The sequence below is a fragment of the Eschrichtius robustus genome, chromosome 2, assembly GCF_028021215.1.
Source record: "Eschrichtius robustus isolate mEscRob2 chromosome 2, mEscRob2.pri, whole genome shotgun sequence".
NCBI classification, from domain to species: Eukaryota; Metazoa; Chordata; class Mammalia; order Artiodactyla; family Eschrichtiidae; genus Eschrichtius; species Eschrichtius robustus.
Window position 1 is genome coordinate 143,914,145 of NC_090825.1, and position 16,723 is coordinate 143,930,867.

At 43.4% G+C, this 16,723-nt stretch overlaps 1 protein-coding gene across 2 annotated transcripts in view; it reads left to right on the plus strand.

The window, feature by feature from the left end:
• The window catches only part of WWC1 (WW and C2 domain containing 1), a 149,369-nt gene that overhangs the window by 73,778 nt on the left and 58,868 nt on the right, over window positions 1-16,723 (plus strand). For both annotated transcript variants that reach the window (XM_068534595.1, XM_068534596.1), the window contains exon 3: window positions 9,800-10,003. In XM_068534595.1, the coding sequence (XP_068390696.1) occupies window positions 9,800-10,003 (204 nt within the window). The remainder of the gene's footprint in view (window positions 1-9,799; window positions 10,004-16,723) is intronic.

Genomic DNA, 16,723 nt, shown 5'->3' on the forward strand with positions numbered 1-16,723 from the left:
ATATATAAATAACAGTTCAGAAGGATTTTAAATAGAATCTAAAACTCCACCTCTCACAACCCGTCTCCCCGATTTTACAGAGGCAACCACTGCTATCAATTTCTTGTGTATCACTCCAGAAATTTCCCAGTCATGTGTGTTTACGTGTATATGTACATATATTCTTTTTTTACATATATTGATTTCCACGCATACAGATTTTTTTTCATATAAGGTAGATGTGTCCCTGTCATTGCCAGACCATTTTGGAGCAGTCACTGCCCCCAAAGCAGGTCCCCAGCAGCCAGCATGCACACGTATGTGTCTGTCATGGAGTGGTCTGACTGTATGTGCCTCTAGCCCATCATACCGTTCAGCCCACCCTCACATCGTATCTGTGCTCCAGGTATCCTGACCCAGAGTGAAGATTCTTAGTGTCTTTGTCTCTGTGACTGTGATGGAGGCATAGGTTGATACAGGAAGAAGCATGTTGTCTGACAGGTGGAAGAACCCAGGTCGAGGTACCCCAGCCGGGGAGAGTTGATGTGTATTTGGGCCTCATCCATCACGCACCTTCTCGGCCAAGACTATTCCTGTCCTCGGAAATTCGCTGCCCCATTTGTTCACGTGTACAGGGGAAAGACGATGTTTCTGTCTCGCTCTCCACCTTCTGAACTGTGGGATTCCTTTTTGTCCTTTCAGGCAAGAGGAAAATGGGATGCAAAGGCACGTGTCTGAAGGTTGAGATTAGGGCGCCAAATCCCAGTGGCCCCTGTTTCCTGAGTGTGCACTCTGTGCTGTGTGCTGGGAGAGGAACTGGAGAGACATCACTCATTCAATCATCCCAGCTTCCCTGTGGCATGCTAGGGTGATTATCCCCACCTTAGAAATGGGACTCACAGGTAGAAATCGACTGCTCAACACTCAGAGTCAAAACATGGCAGAGCTGGGATTTGAACTGGTGCTGGGAGTGGAGTTGGGCTTCTCCATCCACTTCCTCCTCTGGGTTTCAGTAGCACCTGGTCATACCTCTGCTGTGCCCCTCATCGCTCTGTAGTATAACCATTTACCTACCGAGACTAGCTCTTCTAGAGCAGGACAATGTCTAATTCACCTGTCTAGTCCCAGGCCTTTGCCTGGTAAGGCACGTAGTAGGTGTGCACTTGACCTTTGCTACATAGAAAAGGGCATACGTGCATGAATGCATGACCAAGTGGGTGAATGAGCGGACTATTGTTGGCACCAAAGCATAGGAGAGTTTCTGAGAGACGGCTAATGGCATTAATTGCATTGTTGGTGGTAGCCGAGGTTTTTATTAGCACTCATGATTGCATACGGGATAATGAGAAGTAAATATGCCTAATTGAGTATGTATGGGGAATGAGGTTAATGCTTGGAGGGCTGCACGGTATGCTGGGTTAAACACTGATGTACAGAACCCCTAATCAGTCCTTTCCTGTTTGTAATTGCTGAGTGCATCCCCTTCATTAAAATCTGATGGTGGGAGTGAGATTTTCAGGTGCTTCTGGGAGTTGCTGGAGAGATAGAAGGATGGAGTATCATGCAGTGGCAGAGTTTATTCTGGAGGGGATGATGGCAGAAATGGGGGTATGTGTTGGGAGGTGAGTAAATGAGAACCACAATAGGAAGAATTCTCTCTGGTAGTTTTACCAGCTATCGGGCTACTGGTTTTCTTTTGGCTGGAAGGTGCTCTCATTGGACGGAGGGTACCACCTCCGCAGACGGAGCCAGTGATACAGATGCGGTATGTATGTGACCATCGAGGCCCAAGCACTCAGAGCCGTGGGCTCAGACCAATCCTCTGTGTGTCCACTGACTGAAATTACTCTCTTAAGAGTTCTAGACACAATAGAATTGAGCAACAAATTAAATCCACCATCCAGCGTTCGTTCATTCAGCAAATATTTATTGACCTCCTACAATGTTCTAGGCACTGTTCTGGGAGCGTGGGGTACGTGAGAGTTCAAACTGACAATGATCCTTGTCCTTACAGAACTTTCATTTTGGCAGAAGAAACAGAAAATAAACAGAATAAGTAAGCAGATTATGTAGTATTTTAGAAAATTATCAGTGTTATGGGAAAAGGGGAAGCAGAGCATGGGGCTGAGGTGTGCTGGGGTGCCTTTGTGGGTGGCGGGGAGGGACAGTGGTAAAGGTCTTCAGGAAGAAGACCTTGTCGAGAAAATGAGATTTGAGCTAAGACTTGAAGGAGGTGGGGAGAGCGTTTCGAGTAGAGAGAGCTGATCGAACAAAAACTCCACTGCGTGATCACATTTAGCTCGCTTGAGGGATGGCAAGGACGCAGGTGTGCATATAGCAGAATTCGTGAGGAAGCGAGGAGAAGGGCATCAGGCCAGCAGGGTGTGGGCAGTGGTCCACCTGAAGGGTTCAGGCTTTTATTCAACATGGTGGGAGCCATTGGAAAATTTTAAGCAGATGAGTGGCGCGTGACCTGTTTTATGTCTTAAAAGGGTCACTCTGGCTGCTTTGCTGAGAATAGACCTTAGTGGAACAAGGGCAGAAGCAGGGAGACTTGTAAGAGATGATTGCAATAGTCCAGGTGACAAAGGACAGTGCCCCAGACCAAGGCCGTAGTGGCAGAGGTGGTGAAAAGTGGCCTGAAGCTGGAGGTATTTTCAAGATAGAGCCAACAAGCCTTCCTGATAGATTGCACGTGGGGTGTGAAAGAATGGGATAAATGAGCCTCTCTGGGCCTGAGCAGTTGGCAGGATGGAGTTGCCATTTATTGGATGGAGAAAACTGCAGGAGGAGTGGGTTTAGGAAGAAGGAACAAGGGTTCATTGGGATGTGTCGCATCTTCCATGCCTGTTACACACCTGAGAGAAGGTGTCGCTGGTCAGTTTGATGTAGGAATCTGGTGTTTGGAAAAGAGATCTGGGCTGAAGATGTGTATTTGGGAGTTGTTGGCATATAGAGAGTATTTAAAGACATGAAGCTGGATGAGATCACCAAAGGAATAAGTCAAGACAGAGAGAAGACAATCAAAGAATGAGCCATGGGGTCCTCAGACAGGAGGAGGGTACAGAGAAGAGGAAAACCAGTCATGATTCTGGGGAGTGATCGGAAAGATGGGAGGAAAGCGAGAGCGTCTTGGCAGCCATGTGAAGGAGGCATACCGAGGCGAGAGGTGTCAACCCTGTCAAATGCTTCTGACAGATCAAGTACGAAGAGGACTGAGAATTGACCGATAGATTTAGCAAACCCCTGTGACGCTGGTGACCCCGACTTGGAGGGCAGCTTTGGACAAGGACTAGGGGAAAAAGCCTGACTAGAGTGAGTCTAAAAAAAACGGAGGGGAGGCATTGGAAACAGCAAATATGGACAACTCTTTCCAAAATATAACCCGCTTTCATTATTTCATTTATCCGTATTCAGTTTTCCCACTGCCGTGTACATCCAGCATGGTTAGATGGTTTTAATCAGTGATCAAATTGTGTGTTCTGCTGTTTTCTCTTCATACTATGTCATGAATATTTGAGAGATGCTACCTAGTCTTCATATTTGTCATTTTTAATGTGTCAAATAGATGTACTGATACATTTTAACATATAAAATGAGTGTACCATAATACCCCCCTATTGCTGATCTTTTGGGTTCTTTCCATTTGTTTGTTATAAATAAATAACACTAGGGGAAGAATCTTTATGCATATTGCTTTTTTCTTCTATGATACTTTCCTGGAGTTGTATTTCCAAATGTAGGATCGCTAACTGAAAGATTATAAACACTCGTGAGCCTTCTGGTACCTCTTCCTAGTTTGATAAGTATTTCTAAAAGATCGTGTCAATCTGTATTGCCACAGCAATAAGGGTACTATTTTTCTCATACCTTCATCAGTCAGTATGGGGCCAGTTACTTTTCGATAAATTCATCACAGGTTTAAACTGTTACTTCATTGTTTTTCATTTGCATTCATTTCCATAGTGACAAGGTTGGACGTTCTCCAGATGTTCAGCTGTTTTTAAGACAATTGTTGTTCAAGCTGTTAGAGAATTCAATAGTGTTAGTCATGTGGGTGCGCATGTGGTGCGTGTAGAAAACAGGCGTGTGATGGGTAGAGGCGGTGGGGTGAGGGATGTGTGAAGTGCAGTGAATGTGTGAGCTTTATGGAGAGTGAGTGTGAAGTGTGTTTGTAGGTAGAGGTTTGGAGCCTGGGGGAGGCTGAAGAACTGGGTCTCCATGATGGCTGCGCTCAATTGGCTAAATGTTTACTGGAAGTAGCTGCATTTTGGGGAGAGGGGGCATGAGGGGGGAAGGGGACAGAGGGATGCTGTTGTGTGTAGCTGAGTTCGTGACATGCTGAATGATGAAACTATGTCCATGTTTAGCTTTCATAAAAACAAGAACTCAAAAATAGTTGGCCAAGGACATCGCTAAGAACCTGCCCAGGTGTAAAGTTATCTATTCCGGTGAGGTGGACTTAAGGAAGTGGAGTGTCAGCAGAAGGGGCTGGGCTTGGGAGGACCCCTCAGAGTGTGACCAGTTCAGGATGAACAGCAGTTAGCACAGCTCCTTACAACCACCTAGGGAGCTGCCCCCAAAGGACAGTCTTTTCAAGAGTTGCTAGTACAACTGGTATCCACATGGAAAAAAATACATCTCCACTTCTCCCCCCGCCTCACACCATATGTAAAAATAAATTCAGAACGGACCACAGACCTCAACATTAAAGCTAAGACTAGAAAACTTTGAGAAGGAGACTAAGGAGAAAATCTGCAAGATTTTAGGGTAGGCAAAGGTTTTTTGGACAAGGCACAGAAAGCACTAAGCATACAAGAAAAAAGTAATAATAATTGGGCTTCATTGAATTAAAACTTCTGCTCTTCAAAAGACCATTAAGAAACTGAAAACGCAAGCTACAGATAAGGAGAAAATATTTGCAATACATATATCTGACAGCAGATCCATATCAAGAATATAAAAAGAACCCTTACACCTTAATAGTAAGAAGCCCAACAACCCAATAAAAAGTATGAGCAAAAGATTTAAATAGACACTTCACTAAAGAAGACATACAAATGGCCAATAAACACATAAAAATATGCTTTACATAATCAGTCATTAGGGAAATAGGAATTAAACCTACAACGAGGTACCACTATACGCTCACTGTAATGACTAAAAATGAAAAAGATCGACAGTACCAATGGTTGGGGAGGACGTGGAGGAACTGGAACTCTAATTCACTACTAGTGAGGATGTAAATCAGAACAACCATTTTGGAAAACAGTTTTTTAGTTTCTTATAAAATTCAACATATAATTAACATACAAGCCAACAATTCCACCCCTAGATAGTTTTACCTAAGCGAAATGCAGACATTGCAAAGACTTGTGCACGCATGTTCATTACAGCCTTATTCATAATAATCTCAAACAACAACCCAAAAGTTTATCAAAAAGTGAATTATGCTGTATTCATGCAATAGACTGTTATTCCACAATAACAAAAAATGGACGACTGATACAACCTAAATGAGTCTCAAAAGCCTTATGCCAAGTGAAGGAGGTGAGATCCAAAGAGACAACTGATACAACCTAAATGAGTCTCAAAAGCCTTATGCCAAGTGAAGGAGGTGAGATCCAAAGAGCACATGCTGCTTGATTCCATTGTCATGAAGTTCTAAGGCAGAACCGGAGGGAGGAAGTGGGTGGAAGTGACTGACACAGGACTGCAGGGTAAAGGAACCATTTACACATTGATAACAAGTGGTAGTTGATGGTGTATGCGTTTGTCAAAACATATCCAAGACTACACTTTAGATGATTGTGCTTCATTGTATTTAAATTACGCCTTAATGAAGGTGATTTAAACAAGGTGTTGATGCCCAGTTAATACTGCAGACCAATTAAATGGAAATCTCTGGGGTAATTTCCATCATGCAACAAGGTTGAAACCAGTGTTCTTGTGTGGGGTCGTGGGTTGTGTTTGTCTTTCTGTGCATCCATCTATCTGTGTTGGTTTGTGCTGCAGAAGAAAGCCTGGGTCACCAAAAATGGTAGCCAAGCCAGCCTTCAATTAAGGCTCTCACGTGCTCTTATACTCCAAGGAGTGCGGCCTCCAAAGGGAGGGCGCCACTCTCAGATTAAACCCAGAACACCATGGGGAGGATCCATCCAGGGATGCCCCAGGGCATTTGTCAGGGACCCAGCATTTCAGCTAGCCCTCTGGCAGGTGATTCTATCTGGAGCTCAGCATCGCACCTGCCAGCCTTGCCTGCCGTCTTCTGTGACTGCTCAGCCCACCAGTGTTGTCACCTCTTAGCAGGTCTAACCTTCGGTGATATGTTGAAATTATTTGGGGAGCTTTGCGGGTCACCATTGCCTCCTTCCCATCCCCAGAGATTCTGATTTAATTGGTCCAGGGGTGGGATCTGAGCATCGGGATTTAAAAAATTTCCCCCAGTGATTCTACTATGCAAACAGGGGTTCTTAGACATTGGCTGCACAGCAGTTACCTGGCGAAGCTTAAAACTGCCAGTGCCTGGGCCCTACTCTTGGAAACTCTGATGTTAAATGTTCTGGGGGCAGAATTCAGGCTTTTGTTTTTATTTTTGTTTTTTGAAGCTCCATAGCTAATTATAATATGCTGACTGGACCCAGTGTACTGGATGAAGTGCCAAACTTTTTTTTTTTTTTTTTTTTAAAGCAATTTTGCTGAGAGTCTGGGGGGAAAGGCACTCTCATAAAGCTGTCAGTGAGAATAAAAATTGGTACAACGTTTGGGAAGATAATTTGGTAGTGTCTGTTAAAATTTAAGATGCGTATACCCACTGACCCAGTAATTCCTCTTTTAAGGAATTCCTCTTTTTACACTACAGAATTAATAATAGCACACGTTCATAGAAGTATGTTTTTAAGAATCCTCACTACAGCATTGGTTGTGGTAGCAAAAGAACTGAAAACAATCCAGATGTTTCCTGGTAGTGGTCTGGGAGACCAGTAAAGCCCTATCATAAATAAATGTTAGTACCATACCATGGAATACTATGCAACCATTTAAATGACTGAGGTAAGTAAAAAATAAATGAATAAATAAAAGCAATGGTACAAATGAAAAAAAGGATAAATTAAAAATTGAGGTAAATCTTTATGTACCTATAAGGGAAAATGAACATGATATATCATTTGGAGATGAAAGCAAATTGCAGACCAATATACATGACATGGGCTACTTTACATTAAAAATAAATTTATGTGTGTAGATATGTATGTATAAACAGGTTTGTATATAATCAGAGGGCAATATCTGTTAGTGTGTGAGACTCCTAACGGCAGTTACCTCTAGGATGTAGGATTGGAGAGATTTAAACTCCCATTTCTTACTTTACGAATTTGCAATGGTGGAATTGTGAGATTTTTCTTTTTTTGTATTTTTCAATATTTTTCCCAAAAATGTAAATTTTTTAAAAAATGACAAACTTTAAAAAACATCTGCACCCTGGCCATGTTTCTTTTCTTTTCTGTGGCCCGTGTCAGCCAGAAGTGCGGGGCCCCTGAGGGGAACCCAGGAGTCCCTAACCCTGAGGGAATCCACATCTGCTGATGGGAAATGGGACCCCACAGTCTTTCAGCCCAGCTTTGTAAATTCTCTCCTCCCCCTTTTTTTCTTCTCTTACAAGTGTTCCTCCCTCTTACTTGGTTGAAGAGTTGCAAAGCTTTCTTTGTGGGAAGCAATTTTGTGGCCCCTGCCAGCCATCTTCACACCTTGTTTTCTTTCCCAGAAAAAGGGAGGAGGAGAGCTTGAAGAATTGAATAGTTTTGGCTTTACTCTCACCATCATTTGTTTACTTTACCTGGGTGTAAGTACACTACAGCTTCCTGGGAAGCAGTGAGGCAGGGCCCATTATCCTCTTTTATGATTAGAAAAGTAGACTCAGAGGGGTCAAGCAGCCTGCCCATTGTAACACAGTGATTATTGGCAGGCATGAGAACGTGGCCCTGCTACTACCTCTTTGATTATTCTTCCCGTCCCTTCTTTCTTTCATTGGAAATACTCACTGGGGCCTATTCAGGAGGATTGAGAGCTAAAGGGACTGCAAAAGGAGGTACAGACTCAAATCCCTCAGGAGCCACACACATGACGTAAATGAATGAAGCAGATAAATTGTGGACCCACAGTGGCCATGTCTTCTGAATGATCAAGAAAAACCAGAGGGCTTCCCTGGTGGCGCAGTGGTTGAGAGTCTGCCTGCCAATGCAGGGGACGCGGGTTCGAGCCCTGGTCTGGGAGGATCCCACATGCTGTGGAGCAACTGGGCCCGTGAGCCACAATTACTGAGCCTGCGCGTCTGGAGCCTGTGCTCCGCAACAAGAGAGGCCGCGACAGTGAGAGGCCTGCGCACCGCGATGAAGAGTGGCCCCTGCTTGCCGCAACTAGAGAAAGCCCTCGCACAGAAACGAAGACCCAACACAGCCATAAATTAATTAATAAAAAAAGAAAAGAAAAGAAAAACCAGAGATCAGGATTTTAATAAATCTCCTTGTTTTTACATACCAGTAATCAGTTCAAAATTAATAAAGTTCTTTGGGCTAAGCAAAACCTATCTACAGGCTGGATTCACCATATGACTGTGATTATACAATTTCTGGTGTGTTAGTCGCCCCTTACCCCACCCACCAACTGGGAAATGACTGAGGAGTTGACAGTCAACGGGCATTGATTCTTGGACATGGTTTTGACCTCTTTGACATCTGCTCAGCTGCCAGCTACCCTTTTTAAAAAATTTTTTTGTCTTCTGACTTTTTTCCAAGTTATCACTATACATATTTATTGTACACATAATTTTAAAAAATAAAAAATAATGAAGAAAAGGCATCCTACCATCAAGACATATCTGCTGTTGATAATTTGCTAAGTTTCCTCCTAATCTTTTTGAGAATGTACATATGTATTTTGATAAATACAAAATTATTTATGCAGTTTTGCACCCAGTACTTCTACTCACTTTTATATCATAAGCACCTTTCTGTTTTTTTAAAAATTTTTTTCGAAGACATTATTTTTAATGGCTGTTTTAGTGTATTATGTAAATATAGCATACTTATTTGAGCAGTTATTTCCTGTGTGACCTTGAGCAAGTCACTTAACCTCTTTATGTCTCAGTTTTCTCTTTTGTTTAATGGGGGTAATAAAAGAATCTTCCCTATAGGGTTAATGTAAGGATTGGAGAAGTAAATAGATATAAAGTAATTAGAATAGTGCTTGGCATAGAGTAAACATTAAATAAGTGCTTGATGATTATTATGGCTTTATACAAATGCATTTTTGCCTGAATTTATTGCTTTTTATAATTACTACAGGAGAAATTATTGGACAAAGGGTATTAATGTTTTAAGGCTCTTGATTTTCATGGTCAGATAACCTTCTAGTAAGGCTGTTCTAATTTACATTTCCAACACAGTATTTCTTCATATCCTCTGAAATATCAGTTATTTTACTTTCCTTTACTCTTTGCCAAAATGAATGACCTTAAGCGTCTATAATGTTGTTGAGCCTCTCTGTCTAGATTAGAACTCATATCTGGTCCTTCCTCTGGCTGTTCCCAGACAGACTGACTTCAGGTTTGTAAACTGATCCTGGTTTGTGTGTGTGTGTGTTTGTTTGCTTAATCCAAAGGAAGAGTCTCTGTTGTTTAATAGGTAAGTTTAACCCATTCACATTTATTGTGATTTTTCTACTTATTATGCTTTTTGTTTTCTGGTAGTAGATTCTACAGGCCACCAACTCAACAGACATTTGTGAGGTGCTAACCTAGGGTCTCTGGGGTCTGTTCCAGAAACCACTCAGATTGAGGATCCCCGGGTACAATGGCGGCGGGAGCAGGAGCACATGCTGAAGGATTACCTGGTGGTGGCCCAGGAGGCCCTGAGTGCACAAAAGGAGATCTACCAGGTGAAGCAGCAGCGCTTGGAGCTCGCGCAGCAGGAGTATCAGCAGCTGCACGCCGTCTGGGAGCACAAGCTGGGCTCCCAGGTCAGCTGTGAGTACCTCCCCCGCCCCAGGACACCCACAAACACAACTACAGGGAAGAGGGAATGGCCACACAGAGTCTTGCCTCTATTGCCTCTCAGTGTTTCTCAGATCTACCTATTTTCTTTCATCTCCACTCTTTGTCCAAACCACCACCCTCTCTACTGTTTTCCGGCTCCTACTTGTGCTTTACAATGATTCATCTACCATTTTCATTCCATTTCCGTTCATTCATTTGTCATCTCAAAATGCCAGACTTATTACCTGTCTTCTTATTGAAAGCCCTTCAGTGGCTGGGGGCAGTGGGGAGTTCTTGGTTAATGGATAGTTTCAGTTTGGGAAGATGAAAAAGGTCTGGAGATGGATGGTGGTGATGACTGCACAACAGTATGAATGTCTTTAATGCCCCTGAGCTGTATATTTTTAAATGGTTAAAGTGGTAAGTTTTATGTTATGTGTATTTTGTCCCATTGCTCTTTCCATAGCCCACACAGCCGCACGTGGTCAGGCCCCTGCTGGCCACTCCCACCTCATTGCAGGCTCTCATTCACTAGGCTCCAGATGCACTGAATATGTACATCGTGCTCCCGTCTCCTGCCCCGCACCTTTCCACTTTGGGGCTTTTGTAATTGCTGCTCCCCTGCCTAGGAAGCTTTTCTATTGGTCTGTTTGCACAGCTGGCTCCTTCTCACCCTTCCAGTCTCTTCCTTCAGGTCATGTCCTCTGAGAGGTTTGCTTCTGACATCCCCATCCACAGACTCCCTTCCCCAGCATTAACCTCTGTAATGGCTCTCTGTTTATTTTGTTCATAACACGGATCACAGTACGTCTGCTTATACGCTGCTGTCGGTATTTCCGAGTGGAGGAGATTTCCTGTCTCCCTGGTTTCTGCAGGAGGAGAAGAGGCATGCCAGGGTCCCCAGTCCTTCATTCCCAACATAGGGAAATGCCAGATCAGTAGCTTTTAAGGAGTCTGTTGACCTTTTCTGATGTGTTGAGGTTTTTTTTTTGGTCATTTGCCACTTTTTTTTTTAACTTTTTAAAAATTTTAAATTTTTAAAATAATATTTGTTTTATTTTTTATTTTTTTGGCTGCGTCAGCACATGGGATCTTTGTTGAGACATGCGGAATCTTTCATCGTGGTGCACGGGCTTCTCTCTAGCTGTGGTGTGCGGGTTTTCTCTCTCTAGTTGTGGCACGCGGGCTCCAGAATGCAAGGGCTCTGTAGTTTGCGGCACGTGGGCTCTCTAGTTGAGGCAAGTGAGCTCAGTAGTTGTGGCGCACGGGCTTAGTTGCCCTGCGGCATGTGGGATCTTTGTTCCCCGACCAGGGATCGAACCCGCGTCCCCTGCATTGGAAGGAGGGTTCTTTACTACTGGACCACCAGGGAAGTCCCTACCACTCTTTTTAATAACTAATACTTTCCTGTGTTTAATGAGTGCTTACTACATGCTAGCCTGCAGTCTGAATATGTTATTTCAGTTAATTCTCATAACAGTTCTATGGGCAAGCACAGTTAATATCCTCCTGTAACAGATAAGGAATCTGCAGCTTAGAGAAGCCCAATAACATGCCCAGGGTCTTAGAGCTGGCGAGAGGTGGTAAGTTGCAAACATATAAGTTCCGTCTGTCCCAACAACACCTGCATTGTGGGCCAAAGGGCCAGCATTAGGCCACAGTGTCAGGGTGTCCGTGGCTTGGCTGGGTCCTCGAACACTCCCCCTGTCTTTGAGAAGTTTGGTCTGGGAGGAGGACTATGAGTGGTTTATTCACTGTCCCAGCCCCGCCCTTTTCCTTGGCAATTCAAGAAAAAAAACAATCTCAGATTATAGAAAAGAACTGGATTACACTCATTAGCCTTTTCTAGGTCAAATAATGTCCTAGAGATCATCATGAGGGTTTTAGCACTTAATCTATCTTAGTCAGCTGGGGGCTGGCATAACAAAATACCACAGAGTGGGTGGCTTCAACACAGACATTTATTTTCCCACAGTTCTGGAGGCTGGAAGTCTGAGGTCAGGATGTCAGTATGGATGGGTTCTGGTGAGACCCCTCTTCCTGACTTCTCACTGTGTCTTCACGGGGCACAGACAGAGAAAGAGAAACAGCAAGCTGAGTGGTGTCTCTTCTTATAAGGTCACTAATCCCATCATGAGGGCCCCACCCTCAAGACCTCATCTAACCCTAATTACCTCCCAAAGGCCCCTTCTCCAAATACCATCACATTAGGCGTTAGGGCTTTGACGTATGAATTTGGGGGGAACACAATTCAGTGTATAGCATTATTCTTACCAGAGCCCTGGAGGGAGATATTAATATCGCTTGTGAAACTCAGATTCAAAGAGATAGAGGATGTTTTTCTTTCTAAAGTCCTGCAGTCTGAAAAAGTGACAAGTGTATAGAAAAACAAACCTTCCTGTTTTGGAGGTCAGGATGTATACATGGACCCAAGGTATCGCCCCACAAATAACTTACTAATTTTGGGGGGTAAAATGTATTTTTACACAGGAGAGCTGCAGCCACCACCTTACACAGGTGTTAAATTAGCATCACCAATAATGAGGCAAACTGACATTATGTGCTTTCTGGTGTGATGCAATAAAAGCTTAACAGAGGATTCTTGACAAAAATGTTTACTCTGAATCAAATCATGGAGAAACGGCTAGACAAATCCATAATGTGCAATATCCTACAAGATAATTGGCCTAGACACTTCCAAAAAAAAAAAATCCTGTGAAAAAACAAAAAGAGGGGAAACTGTTCTAGACTTAAAAAAAAAAAAAAAAAAGCCTAAGGCGGCATAAACCCAGTGAAGTGTTTGCACCTTGACTAGACCCTGGGTGGAGGGGAAAGCAGCCATAAAAGATATTCTCAGGCAATTGGAGAATTTTCTTAGTTATAATAATGATGTTGTAGCTATGTAGGAGAATGTCCTGTTTTTTATTTATTTATTTTATTTATTTTATTTATTTATTTTCTGTATTTTTTTCTTGGCCGCGTCGGGTCTTCATTGGGGCACACGGGCTTCTCTCTAGTTGTGGCACACGGGTTTTTTCTCTCTCTAGTTGTGGTGCGTGGGCTTCAGGGTGTGTGGGCTCTGTAGTTTGTGGCACGCGGGCTCTCTAGTTGAGGCCCGTGAGCTCAGTAGTTGTGGCATGCAGGCTTAGTTGCCCCGCGGCATGTGGGATCTTAGTTCCCCGACCAGGGATCGAACCCGTGTCCCCTGCATTGGAAGGCGGATCCTTTACCACTGGACCATCAGGGAAGTCCCGAGAGTGTCCTGTTTTTAAGACACATGTGTGGCATCATGTCTGCAACTTAATTCCAAAAAAGTCCAGGGGGAGAAAATGAAAAAATTATGGTGTCAGCCTTAAATGAACAGATCAATGATACATTGATGGTTTTGAATATGGGATAGGTTTTTGTCTTTTGCCACCATTTTCCAGTAATCATTCTTTGAGGGCTTGCTATGAACCAGGCATCCTACTGAGAGAAAGAACTGGAGTGGAGGGAGGGATAGACAGAACATATGTGGGGAAATGTTAAACGTTGGTGGATCTAGGTGAAGAATCCATCAGTATTCATTATATTATGTTTTCAAACTTCCTGTAGATAGAAAGTTTCCAAAATATAAAGGTAAGGTGGGGAATAAAGAGTCAAGTGGCAGGAATGCAGCATTCCTAGTGGGGGCTGTCCTGGGTGTTGTGGGATGTTTAACAGCATTCCTGGTCTCTCTACCCACTAGATGCCTGTAACATTCTCCACCCAGAGTTGTGATCACCGAAAGCGTCTCCAGACACTGCCCTAGGGGGGCAAAATTGCCCCCAGCTGAAAACCACTGGTCTAGATAAACCACTTAGCACAATTCCCTTAGAACATATTAATGGCTCAATAAATATTCTCTTGACAGGAAATACATTTTGAGAATGTTGACTCTGGAGCTAGACTGCTGGGGTTCAAATCCAGGATATGTAACTTCCTAGCCGTGTAACTTTGCACACGTGATGCAGCTTCTCTCTGCCTCAAATTCTTCATCTATATAATTGACATAATAATAGTATCACATTGAGGTGTTATGGGGCTTAATTTAGTTAAATACAAAGTATTTGGAATAGTACGTGTCACATTCTTAAGCTCGCAATAAATAATAACAATATTTATTTGATATTATTAATTTATTGGCATTTGAAATGACAAAGACTTTTAACTGATTCCTGGAACCAATAAGAATAAATACATGATTCGTGGTAGGAATTGATACAGTCCTATCATATGACTTCTGACGCTACTAAGTGCTCCATCAGGTTCAAAAACACCATCATTTTGGTTTTTCTTTTTCTTTTTTTTTTTTTTTGGCCTCACCATGCGGCATGTGGGATCTTAGTTCCCTGACCAGGGATCGAACCTGTGCCTCCTACATTGGAAGCTTGGAGTCTTAACCACTGGACCGCCAGGGAAGTCCCAAGATACCATCATTTTGAATGTTAAAGAAGGAGTCATCTCAGATCACTAGTTCTAAGATGCAAACCAGTGAGGGATGGCCCAGTCCAAGCATCCCAGTGAAATAGGCATGACCCAAGGCTCCTCATGACTTTCTTTGGATTTTATAAGCCAGGTTTGCCTTCCAAGTCAAGCTCTCCAGCATGTTGATAGACCGGTGAGGTAACATGCCTCCCTCTAACTCAAATGATCTGCTGGGGCTTGTGAGAGTTTTGCCGCCTTGCCTTGGCTGCTGTAGGGCTTTGGCTGCAGGTGGGGCCCTGCCCTGGGGCTGGAGGCTTTGTTGTCATCTCTGGTGCAATCTCTAGCTCCACGAGGAAGGAGAAGAGAACTCACATTTAATGTACACCTATTAAATTTCTGCAGGGCAATATGCTGGCACTCTACTTATGTTTAAAGTAACCTCGCTACACACACACACACACACACACACACACACACACAATCTTGCAAGGTATTGTTGTTCCCATTTTACCAATAAGAAAACTGAGGCCCAGAGAGGGAAAGTATCTTCCCCAAGGTCACACTGGTAAAAAGTGACAGAAATAGCTTTTATACCCAGGAGTGTCTGACCTCAAAACCAGTTCTCTTAATTTAATCCAAGTCAGCCAGTCAAATTCTAAGGTTTGGGGGCTATACTGGGGTCCTTCCATCCTCTGAAAGATGAGAACTCGGGAGAGCTGGGTTCTTTGGGACCTCACCATGCTCCTTCCTCCTCCGGGCCTTGGTTTCCCATTTGAAAAATCAATCACTGGGAGCCTTGCAGCTAAAAATGCCAGTTGAAAAAAAAAAAAAAAAATGCCAGTTGAACCACCTACGTGCCTTCACTCATTCCTGAAACTAAGAAAATATCAGATAAGAGATTTTTATGGCATACACGTACAAGGACAGGGAGACTTGGAGAAAAAAGAGGAGCAGTAAAATATGGAGGCTGGAAAGTGGAAGGTCAGGTGGCAGCCTGTCTGATAGACTGGAGAAAAGAGAAAATGGGCTGATAGTGAGGGAAAAAACAGGCCTCTAGTCTACCTGGGGCACGTGCAAAAGCCTCGGGAATTGGAGGGAGTGGCTGTCTCAGTGTGGAAGTGAAGTGAGGAGGGCCTGAAAGAAGATGGGAGGAGAGTTGTTCCTGAGACACAGACCACCAGATCTCCTTCCAGATCAGTGCAAGCAGGCCACTGCCCATCCCCAACGTGGGGAAACATTGGAGGTTTATTTTTTTGAGGTGCACCGTACTGAAAACATGGTGATTAAGTGAACATGGACTTGAGGATTGAGACCCCAGCCCGCCTGTACCACTTGACTCCCAGAAGGGTGCCAGGCTATTACCCTCCAGGCTAGACAGTAGAAGAGTGTGGGGAAACGGAGTCTCTTCTCTTCAGAGAAAAGAGATGTGAAGAGAAAAGATGTAAAGGCACTGACGGTGAGGATTTCTAGATGAAACAGTCCAGCCAAATCACGTACCAAATAACCCACAGTCAACCATGTAACCCATCATCAACAAGCTCCACGCCAGCCAGCTTTTTGGGCCCCCAGTCTTAAGCGTGAGCAGACAGCTGAGATTCCAGACATCCATGGAAAGCCTCTAACATGAACAATAGAGATTAAAACACACACATGGTGATAAGGAGCCCTTGTAGGAAACAGGGAATATGCGTGGAGAAGAAAACATCGAGAGAAGCTGCACAACCATGAAACTAAAACAGGATGCTACATCTTATTAAAAAAAAAAAAAAAGGAGTCTTCAGAGAACACAAAAGAGCCTTAGGAAATTAAACTATGAGAGTAGAAATGAAAAATCCACAGGAAGCCTGGAAGGTAAAACAGAAAGTTTTCTAAAAAGCAGAACAAAAATAAAATGAGATGGAAAAAAAGAGCATCAGGCCAAGAACTCTATCTGAGTAATAAAAGCTCCAGATAGAGCAGAAGAAACAGAGGGGAAGAAGCATCAGTAGCATAATGCAGAAAAATTTCCCAGAACTGATAGAGGGAGAGTTTTTAGATTGAAAGGGCTCAGTGAGCACCCAGCACAATGGACAAAAGTTAACTCACACCAAAGACATATCATTGTGCAACTTCAAACACTGGGAACGATTCAAGATCCTAAAAGCTTTCTGAGAGGAAAACCAGGTCACACAAAAATGATCAGGACTCAGAATAGCTCCAGGCTTCTCAACAGTAACACTAGAAACCTAAAAGACAATGGAGCAATGCATTCAAACTTTTAAGGAA